Source organism: Schistocerca serialis, chromosome 2 (assembly GCF_023864345.2).
Source record: "Schistocerca serialis cubense isolate TAMUIC-IGC-003099 chromosome 2, iqSchSeri2.2, whole genome shotgun sequence".
NCBI classification, from domain to species: domain Eukaryota; kingdom Metazoa; phylum Arthropoda; class Insecta; order Orthoptera; family Acrididae; genus Schistocerca; species Schistocerca serialis.
Genome location: NC_064639.1, coordinates 359,123,370 through 359,143,405, shown reverse-complemented (window position 1 = coordinate 359,143,405; position 20,036 = coordinate 359,123,370). Strand labels below are relative to the sequence as shown.

Here is a 20,036-nt window from a genome sequence, read left to right as displayed (position 1 = left end):
TGATTTTTGGATGATCCATCCTGATGTTTAAACAAAGTAATTTAGATAAAACATGGAAAACGTACAACAGAGTGGGCAAATAGGGATTTCAAAGCATCTCTTTATACATAAATTTTCCACTTCACTTGTTGGTAGTTGAAGGCAAGTCAATGCAAATTTGTAGGACCATGAACTTGCTATACAGGGTTGCGAAAAGTTGAGGAATTTCACGATTTTCACTAACGCAGTCTGTACAGCAACAACACACTCCATCCACTAGTTTCATGAGTCAGTGAAAAACTGTTGAGCACTACAACAATGACAATATGCCAGTTAATTTTTTGTAACAACTGACAGCAAATTATGCAGCACATGTTCCACTGTATACAGCAACAAAGACTTCCATGATGAAAAAGGAAGTTGCTAAATGCAATTCAGGATGGAAACAAAATAATAAGTTACACAACAAAGACAATTACTACTTTTGGTTATTTAAGTGTTCTAACATTCAGGGAGGTACAGTAAAGAAAGGAAGATTAGAATTTAACATACCATTGATAATGCTGTCTCAAGAGATGTAACAATCTCAGATTGTAAAAGCAAATTGGACATATCTTTTCTGAAGGAGCCATCCTGGCATTTACCTTGAGCGATGTACAGAGAAACCACATAAACCTCAATATCGGTGGCCAGACATGCTAATCTGAACCACTGTTCCTTAAATTAGGTTTTTCTACACCTTACAACCACAATGATTCTTACAACATGAAGAAATGAATCAAGGAATTTGATCGTTTTAGAGTCAACAAGATGATGTTAGACAGGGAGCACCGCCACTGGAGAAATTTAGATGGGGAAGAAGCTGTGATCTGTCTAAGAAATATGTTTGCTTCAAGGAGATAATCTGCAATGAAGGCTTCATTCTACTAGAAAATGTTTTCATGTATTTCATATTCTCATGTTAGAAAATATGACAAGGAGTTTAAATGAAACACAAGTGGAAATTTTTTACTAATATTGCAGAAGATGCATTCGTTAGATGTAAGTAACCATGTGTAATGAAGATATTTAATTTTTTCCATTTTAATTAATTGAAATTTGCCCCCGGCCCGACCTCCACCCCCCCCCCCCCCCCACACACACACACACACACAAAACACCCTACCTGTCTACCGCATATCTTATCTCTCTCTCTCCATTCTTGTACAATATCGAACAGAAGTTCATAATAAACACAGCAAAGGAACTATCACTTAACAGAAGCTACAAAGAAAAGAAATTCAAGCACCCCTTACTTATCTACAGCAGACCCTAAGAAAAGTAGTTCCAGAACATGTCGATGACGAAAGATAAAATTATCATTTTCATGCTGTAAGTTCACAGTTTCCATGCAAATACAAAGCAAAGCACAGCAAAGCTAAGCTTCAACACTCTCAACACATATATTACCTGTCCACCATGTTGGTGTGCGGGTGGGGGGCTGTGATGCCGAGTGACGACAAACTGAGGGTTGGGAAGCAACTCAGCTACCACCCCTGCCGAGCCCGCATGCTGCCACACACAACCCACAACCACGTTAGTAGCCTAAGCGAGCCTTGTCTGCCTGGGGCTGTCCTCACATTCAATTTGCATCTCTCTCAGATTTCATGGTTAATTATATATTGAGATATAATTTTCAAAAGAAAGTATTGCAGTTACTGGATTTTCACTAACACTGACGCTGATTATTTAAGCTAAATATCTTTCCCAATACAACTCGCACATGTCAAAAAAAGATGTGCACAAGACACGACAACTGCTATTCTCTGTCAAAAACAGAAGAAAGTGCCTACACAAAACAACAAAAAAGTGAAGTCTATGTTTAAAAATGAGATGACCGAGTAAAAGCTTTTGTCTTCCCCTTGCCAGCCCCAGGCAGAAAAGTTATAGAAAAGAAATGCAAACACAGCAGAAATAAAAGCCACCATTAAGTGTTAGTTGAAATTACTATCATAATAATAAATGACAAATTCTGGTTAATTTCTGAAGGAATTCCTTTTATGTCACTCCTAAATGAACAAACTGTATGTTATTGTTACTCTCTTGTACTGTTAGACAATCAGAAAAACATCACACTCCAAGCAATAAGGACAATCTCTAAGAGTATGCTGCTGTTTATCTCCTAAAATATACAATCCATGTCAAGGACCTATTTGGTCACTATAGTTCTGACAAAGGTTGTGGACGAGGCAACATCAAGATGCAATGAAAGTGTCAAGCAAGCAGATAATAATACGACTACTAATAGCAGTAATTATAGTAATCATAATGATGATGATCACAGAAATGGCATAGGAAAGGTTGCTCATTTAATTTAAGAACTGCTATTTCAGTCACTCAACTGACGTTGTTGTATGGACAAAAGCTTTCTATACACTAAAGTTTAGTGAACATTACTTAAGCAGTAGCTCTTATTTAGTTACTTTACAATGAAATAACCATGATCTGAAAATTGGATGATAAGAAAACTGCCAATCATTACTTACCTTCAGGAAGAGACATGTTTAGTGCTGCTAATAAACACACACACACATTCTGTTAGCTTTCTGAGCTATCAGTTCCTTCCTCAGGGGGGAAAGAGGCATAGTTTGGGGAAGGGTAAAAAGGAAGGACACATCACTCAGATCCCAGGATGAGAGGGACCCATTTGTAATGAGGGTGAGGATAGACAAAGATATCACTTATATGGGAGTTCATCAGCATTACCACAAATTTCACCCTTAAAGGTAAGTACTGGTCAGCAATTGTGACTCATATTTGTTAATTTCCTCAACTGAATTTTCCTTTGTACAGTTATAAGAAAATTATGATGGACTTATTATAATTATGATTCTCAGAAGAAAATAGATTATACAATACTTGGGCTATCATGCATTTACAAAAGATATTAAGCATTAAAAACTCACGAGAGATGCTTCATAAGCAGGAACAGGAATCCCGGCTTGCATAACTTGTCCTCGTGACTGAGGGCTGACACTCGGAACTACAATGCAGCTTGTCATTGATTCTTCCACTTTTGAGCCATCTATTACTGGTTTTCCATGATGGGTAAGTGGCACCTAGAAGACGGATGCAGAATTATAATCTTGTTCCTTTTACTATAAGCAGTTTTGTACTAATTAACAATGTGCAAAGACAAACAATAATTGGGAGCAAAGCATCTATCTTTTTCTGTGGCAGATAATTGTTTAAACAGAAGGCTTTTCTGAATAAATAGACACAAAACAGTTTTATAACACAGATTAAGGTGGAAAATGATAAAGAGAAACATACCGCTCGACAATCTTCCGATACACTACTGAATTATTGCATCATATTGGGAAAGTGTTGCAAAGATTTATAGAAGATTAACATTTGCAAAAATACATGAAACTATCAAACAGCTACAGACCTTAGCAGATTTAAGATGACGAGCAACAAGACAATGATAACTCAAACAATACGACTCAGTTTCTACTCCCAAAGTCCTCCACACCTACAATGACGTAGCTAGTAACTGTGTGACTGCATCACATGAAAACATTACATTCATAAACTGTGCTTACTGGACCACAATAATATAAATTATCGTTTTTCTATACAGTCTTTATCATCCTCTATGATTCAAGTTCTACAGTGTTTTTTACAAAAAAATAATTCTGTTTATAAATTCATTTCTTCACCTGCTGCCTGGCACACATTTCCCCCCACAAGGTGATTTCACAAGCCTGAGCTTATAGAAGAAAGTTTCAGGCAAGTTCACATCATGTGTTTATCCAAAGAAACATTAAAAATCACGTTGTCAAGTTATCACAATTGTTGCACGGGCAATACAGAATCCTTCATTGTCATGCTGCCAAATGAACCCTTCAATCGGCAACACACATCACTATGAATTGGTAGCAGCTTAAAGAAGAGCTTAAGATGTTACAATAGTTTTTCTTTTAATCATCTTGTGGTCCAAGATTTTGCTATATTTATCCATGTATTCACATTTTGTCCTCAGGGATAGGCCTTCCAAGGAAGTCATTAGTTTGTAAACCAAAAAATCACTACTTCTCAACATTGCCACAACTGTTGAAGTTTGGGAGTCAAACTGTTTGGAATCCATCTACCAATATTTAACAGACTTTTATCATAATGGGATGAGCAAAATCAATTCAACTTGTTACAGTTCATTCAATAACACTTGGAGGTTCAAACACTGTGGTTTCAACACCCAACTGTTGTGTTCTTATAAGAAAATCGCTGTCAAAAACATATCAATGACTGAATGAAATTTTTGTAAGTGGCTTTTGATTACAAAGAAAGCTTCAAGTCCATTGATCCCTTCAATTACTTGTACATCACACAACCACAATGTAACGTGCAGAAGTAGATAAATTCTGAAAAGCATATTAATACTGAGTGAGCATTTGGCATAAGAAACTGGCTTCTGTGTCCACCCACAAGCTGATTCTCAGATTTTGCCCATCTGGATCATTCTAGAACTGAAGGGTTTGCTGCAGAAAGGGGGTAGCTCCATTGCAGAGGTGTCTGCAGTTACATGCACTATTTTGTGGCAAAACAAAACAAAAATAGACACTCTCTCTCATTCATTTTGTCCAAAAAATGACATAATTCCCATTGGTCGTTATTTTACTATACAAAAGGTGGACCTCCCTGTCTCAACAGTTTGTTGCAAGAAAGGCATAACATGTTGAGTCATCTATTTGTTGCATCTAAGGTCTGTTACGGTTTGTTTACAGGAATGTTATGAAACAGTGTACATTACTCAAAGAATGATGAGTGATTTGGAAGAGGAAAGACGATTCTCTATGTCTAGAAATTTATACAAGCCTGTTGCAAATAGCAATTGTTGTTTCAGTCCCAACCTCTCTTGAAACATGGTTTCTCCCTGCCTTCCTTAGCCCTAAAAAAGGTGCTGCTCTATCACTACTGGTATTTTAACACTCAAGTTTCTTGATATTAGCCCACACAATTTGCCCTTACTTTCCTGGTGAGGTGAGAACCATGCCTTGTGTAACCTTACCTAATAAGAGAGTAAAGAAGAAAGATGCAAATGTGTGATTCTGTAGCAGTATAAACTCCAAATTAAAAATCCTGACCAGAAAGATCAAATGACATTGATCGTGGCAGCATATTCAACATGTTTATGTCTTGAAGCTGTCTGTATATTTACCTTGTCATGTATTGTATTGTATTGTATTGTATTGTATTCAAGATCTCTGTCAATACTATTGCTTACCCATCCATTAAAACCTACACCTTCTTTGGTAGAATCCCTACTTATTAATTATGTTTATCATGTAGATAACAGAAATACCAGACAGAATTTTTCTTCTCGACACGATAAACATAATTCAAGCAACCGACAAAGTGTGAGTGCAAATATTAATAATTTTAATGCTACACAGTACTTATTTACTATTAAACAATCTATTCCATATTCCACCTGCTTTCCTCTTAAGAATGTAGAACATGTAGGATGTAATGGGATTGGCAACATTACACAAAATGCTAAGAGGTCATACAATGGACTACAGATGATGCACCATGTGAGCCATCTGTACAGAGCATGGATGTGAAGATTAAAAAATATAATTCTGTTGGTAAAGCTAAAATAAATGTTTTACTTCTCATTAAATAAAATATAATGTGTGTATATTGTACTTTTTTATGAAACTCAATTGTTGAGAGTGAACAGAACAACTGTATTGTGGCAAGTAAGAGGTAGTTCCATGCACCATGGAATTTGGAAGACAAATTTTCGTGTGAAAATACTGGGCTAATATGAAAAAAAAGGGTCAAAAAGAAGCTTTTCACACAAATTAGAATTATGATTTTTTCAAAAGTTTTTTTATGGTGTATGGAAAACCTTGAAAACTGGAGTTACTCCTTTCCGCAGCAAACCTTTCAAATGTAACTGTCTACTGATCTCAGCAGATCACATTTTGTAAATTCCATAGTGTTTCCTCAAGACAACTGCTCAGCAGCATCAGGTGGTGACTGCTGCTTACTACTGGCAATTAACAACTGCTTCCAGGAAATATTGTGGAATTTACAAAACACGATTCAGCAGCAGACTCAAAAGCCGTATAATGAACATACCCACTGGGAAAGACTGAAGAGGCACAGGTAATGATTTATTAACTATCACTGTACGCTTGATCTCTTCCTTGTGAGGCACTCGAGAACCACAGATATCACACTACAAAGTCAATTCATTTAATTTTTTTCTGAGTGTCCTATTTTTCTTGTATAAAGGTAAAGTAGTAACATACGTCACAATACAGTGCAAAACAATGTAATTTTACATAAGTTATAGCACTTTTATTTTGTTCTAGTATGCCAAGAGAAATGTGTCTCTCACCTGAGGCTTTGCAATAGTTCTTGAACTGCTAGCACCCGCTACTACAGGCTGCTGGCTAGAGTGATGAGGTGCATTAGACTTGAGTGGTGGGCTAGCAACAGCTCCTGTCGGTATTGGCTGCTGCTGAACTTGCTGTACCTGATGCCCTTTGTGGCCAGTAACCTGACTCACTGGGACACTAAACTGCTTTGTAGCAGCCTGGAGCAGGTGTGCCTTTGGAGCAACTGGTGTAGGGCTGGGTGACGGCGGTCTACGCGTGGTAACTGTACCGGGACTCACTGTGGTGACTGCAGCTCCCTGAAGTAAGTGGAACTTTGGATTGACAGGAGGTGGTCTAACGACTGGCTGCGGTTGAGCTGGTTGCTGCAACTGAGGCTGATGTTGGGGAGTAGAGGGTATCTGCTGTAGTGGCCTGATGGGAACAGCAGCAGTAGGCACAGTAACTGCAGCCTGTTGTGGACGGAGAGGAGTGACGGTCTGGTGTGCTGGAGTAGGCTTTGGTGGTGCAACTGTGACAGCCTGTTGCAGTACATGAGCCTTCAGTGTTGGTAATTTCTGTGGTGGTGTTGCTGTGGATGGTGGTACCGCTGAAGATAACGGTGCCACTTTACATACTATTGTCGATTTGACAGATGCTGTTACAGAAGGTACCGGAGGTGTAGCACTTGGCGGTTTCTGAGGTGGATTGGATATTACTGGAACATGTGATGTGGCTGGTGCACGAACGGAATCTTCTTCCGAGGCTGGAGTGACCTGCATTAAAAATAAACTGTCACAAAAAGGCTCCGCAAAAGAAATCAGAACAAAAAATCAAATATAATTTATAACATCAAAGTAATAAAATGTATTTCTAGGAATGAAAAAAGAACTGCGGATAGCACCACAGTTAACAGAGACTGATTTTGTTATCTAGGTTGGGAGACACTGCTTAGAATGAAACATGTTACACTCTTAAACATGTGTACCTGATTTTGGCATACTTGACTGTTATGACAAAATGAACAGTACACTGAAAATAACATGAATTATATTAGTACCATAGATTTGACATCCTATTGATGAAAAAGTTGGTAAAGAAAATTAGTACTGATACTGACAGATACTGCTTTATGATTGCATCTGTAGTTCACAAACTTTTGTGGTATATTTCATAAAAGAAATGATATGTTATGATTACATGAAGTAAACAGCAATGCTGAAGGAACAGCCCTATAAATTAGTATCTTGCAATTGGTCTCTACACATTAATCATTAGTTTCAACTAGGCCATAAATTGCACCTTGCAAAGGACTTAGCTACATAAAATAATGATAAATTATAGCTATACTCATAATACCACTAGACGCAAAACAATAACAACAATGGAAATTCCTGGATAGAGCAACATGTAAAAGAGAGGAAAGGCAACCACTAACCTATAGTGAACCAATGCATGAAGCACAAAAAAACCACAACAGCAAACAGCACTCGCACTACTTTCCGACCACTATCAAAAGTGCACACACCCACACATCATCGCACAGACACCAAAACGTACACTCCCATGGCCACAATAGTGAAGGTTTGGGTGTCTGTGTGATTATGTGAGAAATGTGTGTACTCTAGAAAAAAAGCCAGTGCTCAAAAGCTAGTGTGAGTGGTGTTTGGTGTTACGTGTTTCAGTGCTCTACACACTAATCCACAATATGTGAGCAGATGTAAAATGAGCTATTAGTGCCTTAAAAGCTACACCATTAACCTACTGAAGACAATCTCAAAGGACAATCAAATATCCAATATACTTTCTTTCATAAAGAGTATAAAAAAGGAAGAAAAAGAAATCAAGTGTCACACTGCCAGTAATGTCATTAAGTATGAAGCACAAAATTACTTGAACAAGAATGTGGCACCAAACTGGCAATGATCATATTTGAGGAACAATAACAGCACTTAGCTGATGTGATTAAGAGAAACAGCAGGAGAATTAAATCACAAAAGCAGTTCCACCATGTTAACAATTCAGTATAAACAAAGCAAAATTTTAGTCATAAATAAAAGTGTGCTGGGGGGGGGGGGGGGGGGGGGGGAAACAGAGTTGTGAGTTGAGCAGGTAAGTATCTATTCTTTAAGATGAACTTGTCACACAGGTAGTTACTGTGTCATGGAATAAAACTGCCGATCATATTCATCCCTTTACTCATTTTTTCTTTTGAGACATTTTTTATAGCATCCAATTTCACTGTAAAGATTACTTAATTAAATCAAGAAACATATGAAATGAGCAAACAGCTACAATTATATCTAGCATATCAAAATTCAATTGATATGCTTTACAATACTACAATAAAGGAAGAAATAGCAATCACTGAGATGAGTATGTCCTACAAATGAATGTTGGCAACATTTAATAATTTGATTTTGCTGTCAAAACATTCAGCCTTTCTGACTATTCATACAAACATATTAATTTATCAATAACCAACAAAGAGTAAAAACTGAAAATTAATAAATAAGTTTACTTACTTTAACAGGAGGTGATGGCACCAGTGGTTTCTGTAGTACTTCGTTTGCTGCCAGTTGTGGGACACTGAGCTCTGAAGTAACTGAAGGTGGCTGCGTAGTGGTAACAGTTGACACAATGGAAGTAGCATTCAATGCAGCAGTTGTCACAGGAACGTATTGTCCTTCCTCAGACTCCCTGAAAGGTATTAGCAGTCCAGTAACAGGGTCAATTAGAGTCACTGGTTCTGCATCAGTTTCAGAATTCTTTTTGCTATCAACAGATTTTAAAGAATCTGTTTCTTTCACAGGTGGTTTCAAATTATTTTCTTGGGAATTAACGTCCAGAGGGACATCTGATTTTTCTACAGCGTCTCTATTTTCACCACTACTCAAAGGTGACATTTCTGAAGACTTGGGGCAAGGTGGATCATCATCAAACTTATGCCTCTCATCCGAAGATTCATCTAGTATCTCCGAAACTCCACGTTGCTGTGAACCTTTCCTTGCACCTCTTGGGGATTTTCTAACTTCAGGACATGGGCGGGAAACTACAGCATGGTTCTGCCTAGCCGATCGACGTGTCACAACAGGGCCTACACTGCCAGCAGCTGTGGTTGCCGAAACGCTGGCAACAGTAATAGAAGAAGTAGTAATAGTGGTACTTGTGGTAGTTGTAGTGCAAGTAAGGGCAGTTGTGGTAGTGGTGGTGACAGCGGCAGCAGCAGCAGCAGCAGCAGCAGCAGCAGCGGCGGCGGCAGCAGCAGCTGCTGCTGCTGCTGCAGCTGCAGATCGTGTTACTGTCCCACGAACAACATCTTCGATAACATCGTCAACTGTATTTCTAGGACCATCTCGTTCTTGTAGTCGACGAGACTTGCGTGTCGTAGCAGCAGATGCAGGAGTGGGAGGTGAAGGAAATTCTTCTCGTACATCTAAGACTGGTGAAGGTGCTGGAGAAGGTAAAGTTTTTGTTGTAACTGGAACTTCTTTCGTAATTGCACAAATATTTGGTGTTGCACCACTGACAGGACTTTTGATAGTAAGAATTAGACGTGGCCGGCCCTTTTCAGCACTCGTATTTCCTTCTTCTTCAGAGTCATCATGAAATTCATAGACATCTGTAGTAAGTTTTTTGCCTGTTTGGCCACTGGAGTCAATGCCTAATGATTTATTGCTTCTCTGAGCACGGCCACCTCTTCTCGGAGAGGTAGATGTCGGCAGCAGGGGCAATGTGACTGGACTCACTTCACGTTTTTGAAGTCTAGTTCGTCTAGTTGTCACACCAGATGCCACTCTGGATGCAGCTGCTTTACGTCTGCCACCGTAACCTCTGCGCCCCCTCCTAGTTCCACGCGGCACACCGACAGAATTGTGACACTGCCTAGTCTCAATAATTTCATGTTCAGGTGACAATGTTGAAACATGTGACTGGTCTTGATCCTCTGTAGTGTAACCAGAAGGTGCTCTACACTCCGACTCTGCGGTGGGAGACGACACTGAAAAGCTGTCATTCTGTTCTTTTTCAGTTTCAAGGGCAATGCCTTGCTTTTCTTCATCTTCTTCTTCTTCGGCATGTTTCTCATTAACAGTTGCTGTCGGAACTATATTACCACTTATCTGAGATTCAGGTGTGTCGCACGACTTCTGCTGCATATCTGATTTAACTTCCCTTTCAGTATCCTCTTGCTTAATATCTAATTTACCTTCTGCTGCTTCAATCTCATTTACACCACTGAACCATGCCTTGGTATCATTCGTCACATCAGGCTTATCTGCAAGTTTATCAAATGGAGGTACATCTTCCACAGAACAAAGAGCATCCACTTTTTTAATCACAGAGTCTATGTTCACCTCCTCCTTAGCCGTCCAGAAATCTTCATTCTTTACTACATCTATCAAATCTGCTTTTTCACTGAAATCACCCCTATCATTCGTCACCATGCCGAAAGTATTCACAGATTCATCCTTATCCTCAACTGGCTTAAGTTCAGGAAACAAACATTTCTCTTCCTTTGCCCTATTCTGCAGGCTGTCAGTTTCTTTAATTACTGACACTAATTCTGTTTCTTTCTCTTTGTAAAGTTTAAAACTTGTCTGTGTATCATCTGAAAGCCCCTGAGTCATAGAATCAGATGCCAATAAATTAGTCACAAAATCATTATCACTTTTCATATCATTCTCTGACTCTGAAAAGTCTGATTCTCTGGTATCAATTATCAGGTCCGATTTAACACAAACATTTGAGTTATCAACGCATGTTACTTCTTCACCTGCTTCACTCTGTTTGGGTGATGGCATGATGGCATCAGTGTCTTTTATCTCTTCTGTGTCCACACATTCCTTTACTTCAGGTGATTTTGCCTCTTGAACTGATGCCTCAGATGTGCATATTTCAGCACATGTGTCCTGCTTCTCAATATTTAAACAATGTTTTTCTGTATCTTCTGTGACACACTCATCCAATTCATAACTTTTCTTTTCAGTTTCCTCTACACAACAGTGTTCATTCTTTACACTTTCACTTGCTGGTTGTTCATCTTTTACAGGTTCCATGTCATTCAGTTCAGTTGCAGAACCACCATCAGTTTTAGTGTCAGGCTCTGGTGTATGAAACTGATCTCTGTCACTTGTAGTTTCCACAGATGGCTCTTCCACAGTTCCGACAACATTTGCTGTAACACCATTTTCTTCAGAAGATTCGTTATCTGGGGACTTCTCAACATCAACTTTATCATTTTCGTACAGTTCTGGGGTATCTTCAATGCCTTCTGCCTGAACAATTTCTTTTTCTACCTCTAGTTCTGTTTGTAAAGGACTGCTAGGTGCTGACACAGTCACATTATTTTCTGTGCTTTCTTTAACATCCACCTCAGGTGTTATTTGTTCTACCAGTGCTTTTTTGTTGTCTTCAGATATAAGTGGTGAATGAGGTTTAGTTTCCAAATGGATATCATCAGTTGCCTCATTATCTGCATCCAATTCAGATCTTGGAGATGACTGGTTTTCTGGCAGTAAAGATGAAGGTAATTCAGGTGGTAGGGCCTCAGTCGTCGTCGCTGTTGCTGTATCCAAACTATCTTCTGTTTCATTCTTGATTGCCTCTTCTTTTTCCTCACAAACTAAATCACTTGTTGGAGGTTCTTTCAATTTGACTAGAGAGTCATTCTGAATAGCTTGTACAACTTCTGGCTCAGGCAAGGGTTTTAGCATAGGAATAGTGCTTTCTTCAAACTGCTTCTCTGATGTTGTTTGATGCTGCCTGTAAAATGATGGAGACAGATCAGGTGTTTTTGGCAATCCAGAGAAATCCAAACCATCTGGTGTTCTAGGGTTGTCATCATTACTAAATCTGAGGCCTGTATAATTTTCTTCTATATTATCCTCTGTATCTGTATCTATCTGCAGATCAGGTTCTGACTGAGGAGTATCTGGTTTCAAGTCAATAAGTCCTTCAACTGCCTGTCTAGTCTCCTCCTCTTCATCTGTTGGCAACTGTGGCTCCGGTGGATTTGTCACAGCAGTACTGGTAGGACTGCTGTTACCATCAGCCACATAGCACTCACCAAACCCTCCACCAAAAGATTCCCCTAGCAGAGCAGCCACAGCATCTTCAGTTTCCTCTTGAGAAATTACTGCCCGTGGTTTTTCTTCTTCTCCGTTCAAACTATCAGACTCAGTTTTTGGTATTTCTTCCACTTTGTTGCCATCATTAATTTTAACAGCATCTACTTTTGGTTCTTCAAATTCAGAAATGCTTTTAACAGCATTTTCATGTATCGTGTCATCAATATCAGCACCAAAGCCCGGAATAAATTTTTCTGGTTTCTTTTTCTCAATAGATTTTGCTATAGTAGGTGAAAGTTTACACGATGAACTCATTATTGACTCTCTACATTGCAGCAAAGCATGAGAATTTTCCGAAATCATAGCTAATGATCCTTTGACTACTGGTGGGCTTGGTGGCATTTCAAGGTTGGGTAGAGGGGGAGGAGACTGCAACTGAGGTTTGCTCTCCTCCGACACAGATGTTACACTTAACCTTCTTTCAGGTGACTTCAAAGATACTTTGTCATGATGGTGGTGGTGATGGTGATCACGGCGATTCTGTTTCTCTTCTTTTGACTTCTTACGTTTCTTCTTCTTTTCTTTTGTTTTCTCTGGCAGTACAGCTGATGATCCTTCCAAGCTGTCATCACCATCTGTGAAATGAAATACGTCAGCATCTGCACTTGATTCTTGTTTTATTCCACTACCATCAGTTTTCAGGAAGTTGGCATTTGTCAATTCATCATCAACATAATCATCATCTAATAACTTTGCTTCCAAAGCTCTTCCTGCTTCAGCAAGGTCACCTGCTATACCTTCTTCTTCACGTAATTTTCTTTCCTTGCGTTTTTTCTCTTTCCGTTTCCTTTCCTTTTCTGCTGACCTAGGTAATATACTATCTGATGTTTCAAAGTGATCAATTTGTGAATTGAGTGTTGTATGATCAACATTAGAATCAGAGTCTGAGCCATATACTAATGAAACTTGCCACTTTGGAGACATCTGATCAAATACACTGTTTTGAAGAGCGTGTGATGCAGTTGACGATTTCACACAGTCATGCTCAGATTCATCAGATGATGGTCCAAAGATATCTTCCATTTTTTCTTCCCTTTTCAAGCTATTTTCTGGTTTTAATACTCCTTGTTCTGATTTTCCAGACTTCTTTTTGCGAATCTTCAACTGTTTTCCGTCTGAGTCTAACAATTTTCCGTGACTCGACTTTCTCCTGTCTCTTTTATGCCTCTTCCGTTCACTGTCACTTTTTGCTTTTCCACTTTCTTCTATGATGCAGTTTTCTGTTTCTTGGGCTTCATATACATCCTTATCAGTGTTTCCAACATCCTCATTGTCTAGAATACTCTTTTGCCGTTTCTGTTTCTTTTTGTGTGATTTCTTTCTCACAGTATCATTGCCTTTCGTAACACAGTTCCCATAAAATACAACCTTTTCAAGCTGAGGAGGTGGAGTTGATTCAGTTGGCTCAGCATCAGAAATATTTTCAAGTTGTGGCTCAATCTTGATTTGATTACATTTACTAGAAACAAAAGTATCTCCAAACATGTCATCCCTCTCAGAATCACTTTGTAGTTTCTGAACATCATCTGCAGAAGGATCAGTGAATATTTTAGAAATTTTGCTTCTGTTAAAATTCTTTTTAAATGGCTGCTGGTTTTCAGAAACAAAACTGCTTTTTGAAGATTCTACATTCAATATTTTATTGTTTTCTTCGTCTGAGGAATCTATAGATTTTATTTTAGCTTTTACACCATATCTGTTTAGCAAACTTAGTTTATTATCTTCATTAAAATTATTTCCCTTCATTGACTCAGCAAGCATTTTGCGGGTACTATCATCATCAGATGAATCTACAGCGACCTTCACCAATTTCGATTTTGCAATTGACTTTCTGAATATAGCTTGCTTCTCTTCACTAAACATACTTATCTTGGTTGGTTCAGATGAGAATTTCCTCAGATTTTCATCATCAGAAGAGTCAAGAGTACTTTTTTGTTGTTTACTTTTACTAATGACTTTTTTGAAGAGATTCTGTTTATCAAGAGCCACTTTTGTGTCTTCACAGACCAACTTTTGACTGCTTTCATCATTTGATGTATCCAAAGAAGTTTTGCAAATTTTGCTTGATCTTGATTTTTTCCCAATACCTTTGTCATCAACATCTGTATACACAGCATCTCCGTCACTTTCTGCTGAATAAATGTCAGAAACTTTAACAGGGTTACATTTGAATCTCGCAGCAGTATTGTCATCTTCAGATGTATCAGATATCAATTTTGATCGGCTTCCTTTTCTAGATGATGTGGAATGTTTAGTTTTTACAGAATTCTCATCCTCCTCACTTCCTTCCAATTTTATGTCTACTCTTTTGTTCTCTTTTAGCATTACTTTTCCTTGCCTCTGTTGCATATCAGAATCAGAATCAGACTTAGTTATAGAACTTTCCTCCTTTTTCACTTTCACACCTGATCGCATCTTATTTGTTTTTATTTCCTCACAATCATAAGAGGAACGAGCACGAATATCATCTTCAGAAGAGCTGCTTATCATAAGCTTTGTTAACCTTTTGGTGGATTTATTACTTCGGTCCCTATCAGCATTGTCAGAATCAGAATCTTCATCCCATGATGTTGACCTCTTCTTCTCCTCACGTTTTGCACGAGACTGTTTTAATAAATTGAACTTCTCTCTCATCTTTTCCTGACGCTTTTCTTCTTCTTGTTTCTGCATATTCTTAGTTGAGCGCGCTTTCACTTTGTCGTACATTGAAATGTATGCTGGTCCATCATCTATTATATCAAATATGGAATGCTTTTTGGGACCGTCTGCACAGTCATCCTCAGTATCTGAATCAGAATGACTGAACTCTTTCTTGTGGACCTTTGAATCCTTTTTCCCTTTATGATCATCTCTGTTGGAAGCCTCATCCTTTTTCTTATCACAGCTATTTCTTTTTTCTTTCTCTTTTTTAATATTCTTTACCTTTTCTTCAACAACATCTGATGTTACAAACTCATCTTTTGAATTTCTCTTTTTTTCTTTCTTTTGATGTTTGTGTTTCTCTTCCTTATCTTCAGTCTCACTGTCTTCCTTCTTTTTTCCACTTTTTGGTGAAAAGTCCTTATCAACAGGAGATTCTTTATTAATTTTTGTATTATCCTTTTCTTTCAAGATTTCTTTTTCTACCTTGTTCTTTCTCTTCTGTTTGTCCTTTGGTTTATGCTTTTCTGCATCTTCCTGTATTCTGATATCTTTCTCTCTCTTCTTGTCCAATTCATCTTTACCTTTTTTATCATCACGAATCTTATCTTCCAGCTGTTTTGTGAAACTCTTTTCATTATGACGAGGGCGTTCTGCACTACTTCGTTTACTGCTGCTGCTACTTCGACCGCTGTCTTTGGAATCGCGCCTTTCTGGTATTTTGCGCTGATCAATACTAACAGCAGGTGAAAGTTTTATTCTTTTGGCATCATCTGGTACACTTTCTAGACTGTCTTGTGAGCTCATTCTACGCTTACAGCCAATGCTCGCAGGAGAACTGCTGTTACTTGTTCTATCTTTACGACGCTCTTTCCGCCTCTCTCTGTCTTCAGCATCTCTCTGCTGAAGGTCTGCAGATATACTGTCACGTCTTTTGTCCTTTTCAAAAATTTCATCCTTCTCTTTCCATTTATCTTTATCAAGATTTTCCAATAAATGACTATCTTTCCACCTTTCACATCTCTCTCCATCCATCTCTCTGAATTTATCACGTTCATTAGACTCTTGAACATCTTTCTCCTTTTTCTTCTCCTTTTCAACCATTTCTGCCATATCCCTTCTCTTTTCTTTCTCATTTTCAAAAGGAAGATTGTCCTTTCTCTTATCTTTATCTAATAACTCAGAATCTTTCCTCTTTTCTATACTGTCAACAGAGTCTCTCCTTCTGTCATCAGTGCTGTCAAACCTTTCTTTCCGCCTGTCTATACTCTCCGTATCTTGCTCACTTTCTCTCCTTAAGCATGATGTGGCAACTTTCTTTTCTTTTCGTTCACTGGAAAGACAAACATTTTTTTGTTTATGAAGATTTGCTACCTTCACATTATCTGTATCCCTCACACTAGCCTCTTTCTTCGTTGGTGACAACAAAGCATCTTTTTTCACAGAAGGTACAGGTTTACATGTTGTGGAGGTCTCGTTCTGTTTATCTTTCGAATCTTTTCTTGAAGCAGAGCATTTAGTTTTGTTCTGTTTTGCAGATTCTGTTACTGAGATCGCGGATGTCACAACTCCTGACGTAACAATACTCAAAGAACCATCCCCACCAGATGCAGCAGTAACAGACGTCACAGAGAGAGATGTTGTCCCAGAAGGAGTCATCATCACAGAAGCTGAAGCAATAGATGGCAGTGATATTGCTGGATTGGTAACAAGCCTTGAGCTAGAAGACTGGCTATCACTCACATTTGCAGATTTTAATCCTGGAATGTTATTTGGCCTGAAAGTGTCACTTCGCGGCGGAGGCGAACCTATGATCTTCGGTAGATGTTCATTAGCTCTCACACTTTTTGTTGACAAAGCACTACCAGCCGGTACCAGCACACCAGAGCCTGTAGATTTCATTCCTATTAATCCTCGAGATGTAGCTTGTGATGAAGTTGAAGTTACAGTAGTTTTAGGTGTGGAAGATGCAACAGATATAACTGCTGAAGTTTTTGACGGAGTAATGTTACAAACTACTGGTGTTTTAGTTGCAGTGTTATCTGAGGAACTTGCAGTACTAGAACTTTTTACTGAAGTATGAGATGCCCGCACAGTTTCTGACAGAGTATTGGAAACACTAACAGCAACAGGCAGAGACACAGTCACACTTGGAGCCAGCGTCTTGGGAGTACTTACTCGACATGATGCAACTGATACAACAGAATGAGAGGAAGTTACTGCCTTTTGAGGCAGCCTACTTATCACCTCCGATGATGGTTTTGTGCCCGTACACGTTGTCAATACTGTTACAGATGATAATGGTCTTGCTAGTCTCATATCCGGGGTGTTAACAACATTATTGGGTAAGGTCTGTGAGACTGGAGGTTTAATAGCACTTGTCCGCGACATTTCAGGCAAAAACAACACATTTGCAGAAGTAGCAGGTACATTTACAGACAAGCTAGCTTTTACTCCTACAGTCGACACAGACACTAGAGTTCCTATAGTGGTGCCTGCAGTTGTCGTAGCCACAGTAGTTGTTGGTAATACAGGTGGATGGCTAGGGAAAGGATACTGAAGTCCCTTTGCTGTTGGCAGTGTAGGACCCCCAGGTCTTGGAGAAACAGCACTAGAACTCTTTGGCATCGGCTGTAGTTTGTTACAAGATTGTATAAGAGGTACAGTCCCTATAGAGACTGACTGAGTATGTGTTTTCCCAACAGTTGTAGGAGTGGTAGGGCTACTGACAGAAAAAGGAGATTTTGGGTGAGGCTGCGATGGTGAATGCATGGGTGAGGAAGCACTCAGAAGTCGCGACGCACTAGGAATGGTAAAAGAGCCACTTTTAGGTGGTCCAACTGGAGCCGTTAAAACACTTACACTACTGGCTGATACAGAAGGTTTGGCAAGAGCTATACACTGAGATGCATCCCTAGGTTCAGTTTTCACACGAAGGCTCTGAAAGCACCCAGCTGTCCACTCACGAGGCTCATACTTGTCACCAATGTTTTCCAGACGCTTTGTGTCTTCATCAAATACACTCCTCTTAGCTAACACTGATTTCACTATTTCAGAAGGCTTAAGGTCATCAAGATCCAGAAGCTTGTGACGAAAACGAAAACGTTCACTTGCAGAAGCATCAAGTTTTGCTAGAGCATCACCTCCAGCTGCACTTATTGCACGAGATCCAGACCATTTCTCATATTTTTCATCTAAAGATTTGATTCGTTCCTCCAGTGTCGGAGACGGAGGAGACAACTCGGAATCAGATGATGATGATGAAAGTATCGAGGCTGGTCGTGGTGGCGGCGATGCTGGAGGCGGAACGATACTTGGACTAGGTGGTGGTTGTAGCAATGGTGTAGCATGTGTTGGTCTTGGTGAAGTTAGTGCAGGTGGAGGAGAAGAGATGATACTGCTGGACGGGGCTGGCTTTCCTGAACTTGTACTCGAGGCCGATGCTGACAGCCTCGAGGATGATGACAGCACCTGCGCTGCAAACCTGGGAAGAGGCAACGATAAGGGTCCTTCGGTGGTATTTCTCTCGCGAGGTATACGCCTGGGTTCAGAAGGGGGCAAAAGATTTTCTGGCCGTTCGTCACACAAAGGAGTACCTGGACGACTACCATCAACACTTTCACTGCCACTAACAGTCGTTACAGTCACATCATTATGGTGATGGTGATGATGGTGTCCATGTTTTCCACTACGACAACTTGTCCTTTCTTCATTCTCACTTGCACTACTGCCTGTTTTCCGACGTTTGCAAACCGGATGAGGAGAATAACCCTGTACCGACACTGGACGGTCAGTTGAAGCTTCCCTTCCATCCCTACTGTGTCTCGAAAGGCTATCAGATGATAATCTCCTTGCACAGTGTTTGCTGTCCGAAAGTCTACGTACGTCCGTTTTCCTATGATTGTGTGTTACTATTGCTAATGAAGGTTCACAGTCATAAGATAGATCTGCATTACAGGATGACTGCAGGTCAACAGAGTCCAGCTTTGCCCGCTTCTTTGGAGCAGGATCATCATCTCCTGAACTGGTACAGTCCTCTAACTGCTCTAGAAGATGAACACGCTCCTTCTGTAGATGCCTGATGTCCGCTGGCTGAGGAGGTGGTGGAGGTAGAGGTGCTGCCGCATCGACGACTACACTCTGTAGTGAATGGCGAGGCTTGAAATCGACATCCTCACCCTGTAAGGGTTTTTCACAAGGGCTCGAACTCTTTGGCACACGTCCAGCAGTTGTACTCCGTCGACAGATGTCTACTGGATCACACACTGCTGGTGTGGGACTGCTGTCACATCGGTCCCGATAACCATAGTCACGTACATCTTGATCGTAAGAGTCATCATGACTCGCTCCACTGCCTTGGCTGAATTCGTCGTAACTTCTGGAAAATACAAAAAAATAAAAAGTCCATCAGTACTAGTAAGATCCAGATTAATTGGAAATACTGAATCCTCAAAACAGATGTTATGTATTATATTTGCAACAGTGGTGGGTATAACAAGTCAAATATCTGTATATAATTTCTGGCTCTAGTCCTAAATACCTTAACTTTAAAATTAAGTTCAATAACTTTTTGGACACTGTGTTCCATTTTCTGGTGCTTTGACTTCTACAACATGTAAATGCAACAATTTATCTAACATCACATAGAAGAATATGTATAACACAATGCATGTTGATACTGTAGAAACCAAGAAACTTGAAAATGAAGCCTCTGGTGTGCAGTGTCATTGTGCATAACATTGTTATTTGGGACTAAAGACAGAACTTGTACACTCATTCATCTCTTAAACAGAATAAACAGAAAGCTTTGGGTACTATATCTTATGAAAGGTACATCTTCGGAAATAGAAATGTTATTGTTATTCGTATAGCGAGAAAAAGGCACAATGATGATCGGAGGATACTGTTGCCATTAGTTAGT

General features: G+C 39.4%; 1 protein-coding gene across 1 annotated transcript in view; it reads right to left on the bottom strand.

The window, feature by feature from the left end:
* LOC126457175 (protein split ends) overlaps positions 1-20,036 on the bottom strand; it is a 370,024-nt gene that overhangs the window by 49,563 nt on the left and 300,425 nt on the right. The window contains exons 14-17 of the mRNA XM_050093261.1: positions 8,873-19,493; positions 6,371-7,123; positions 2,925-3,077; positions 1,429-1,530 (exon numbers count right to left, since the gene is read on the bottom strand). Of these exons, the coding sequence (XP_049949218.1) occupies positions 1,429-1,530; positions 2,925-3,077; positions 6,371-7,123; positions 8,873-19,493 (11,629 nt within the window). The remainder of the gene's footprint in view (positions 1-1,428; positions 1,531-2,924; positions 3,078-6,370; positions 7,124-8,872; positions 19,494-20,036) is intronic.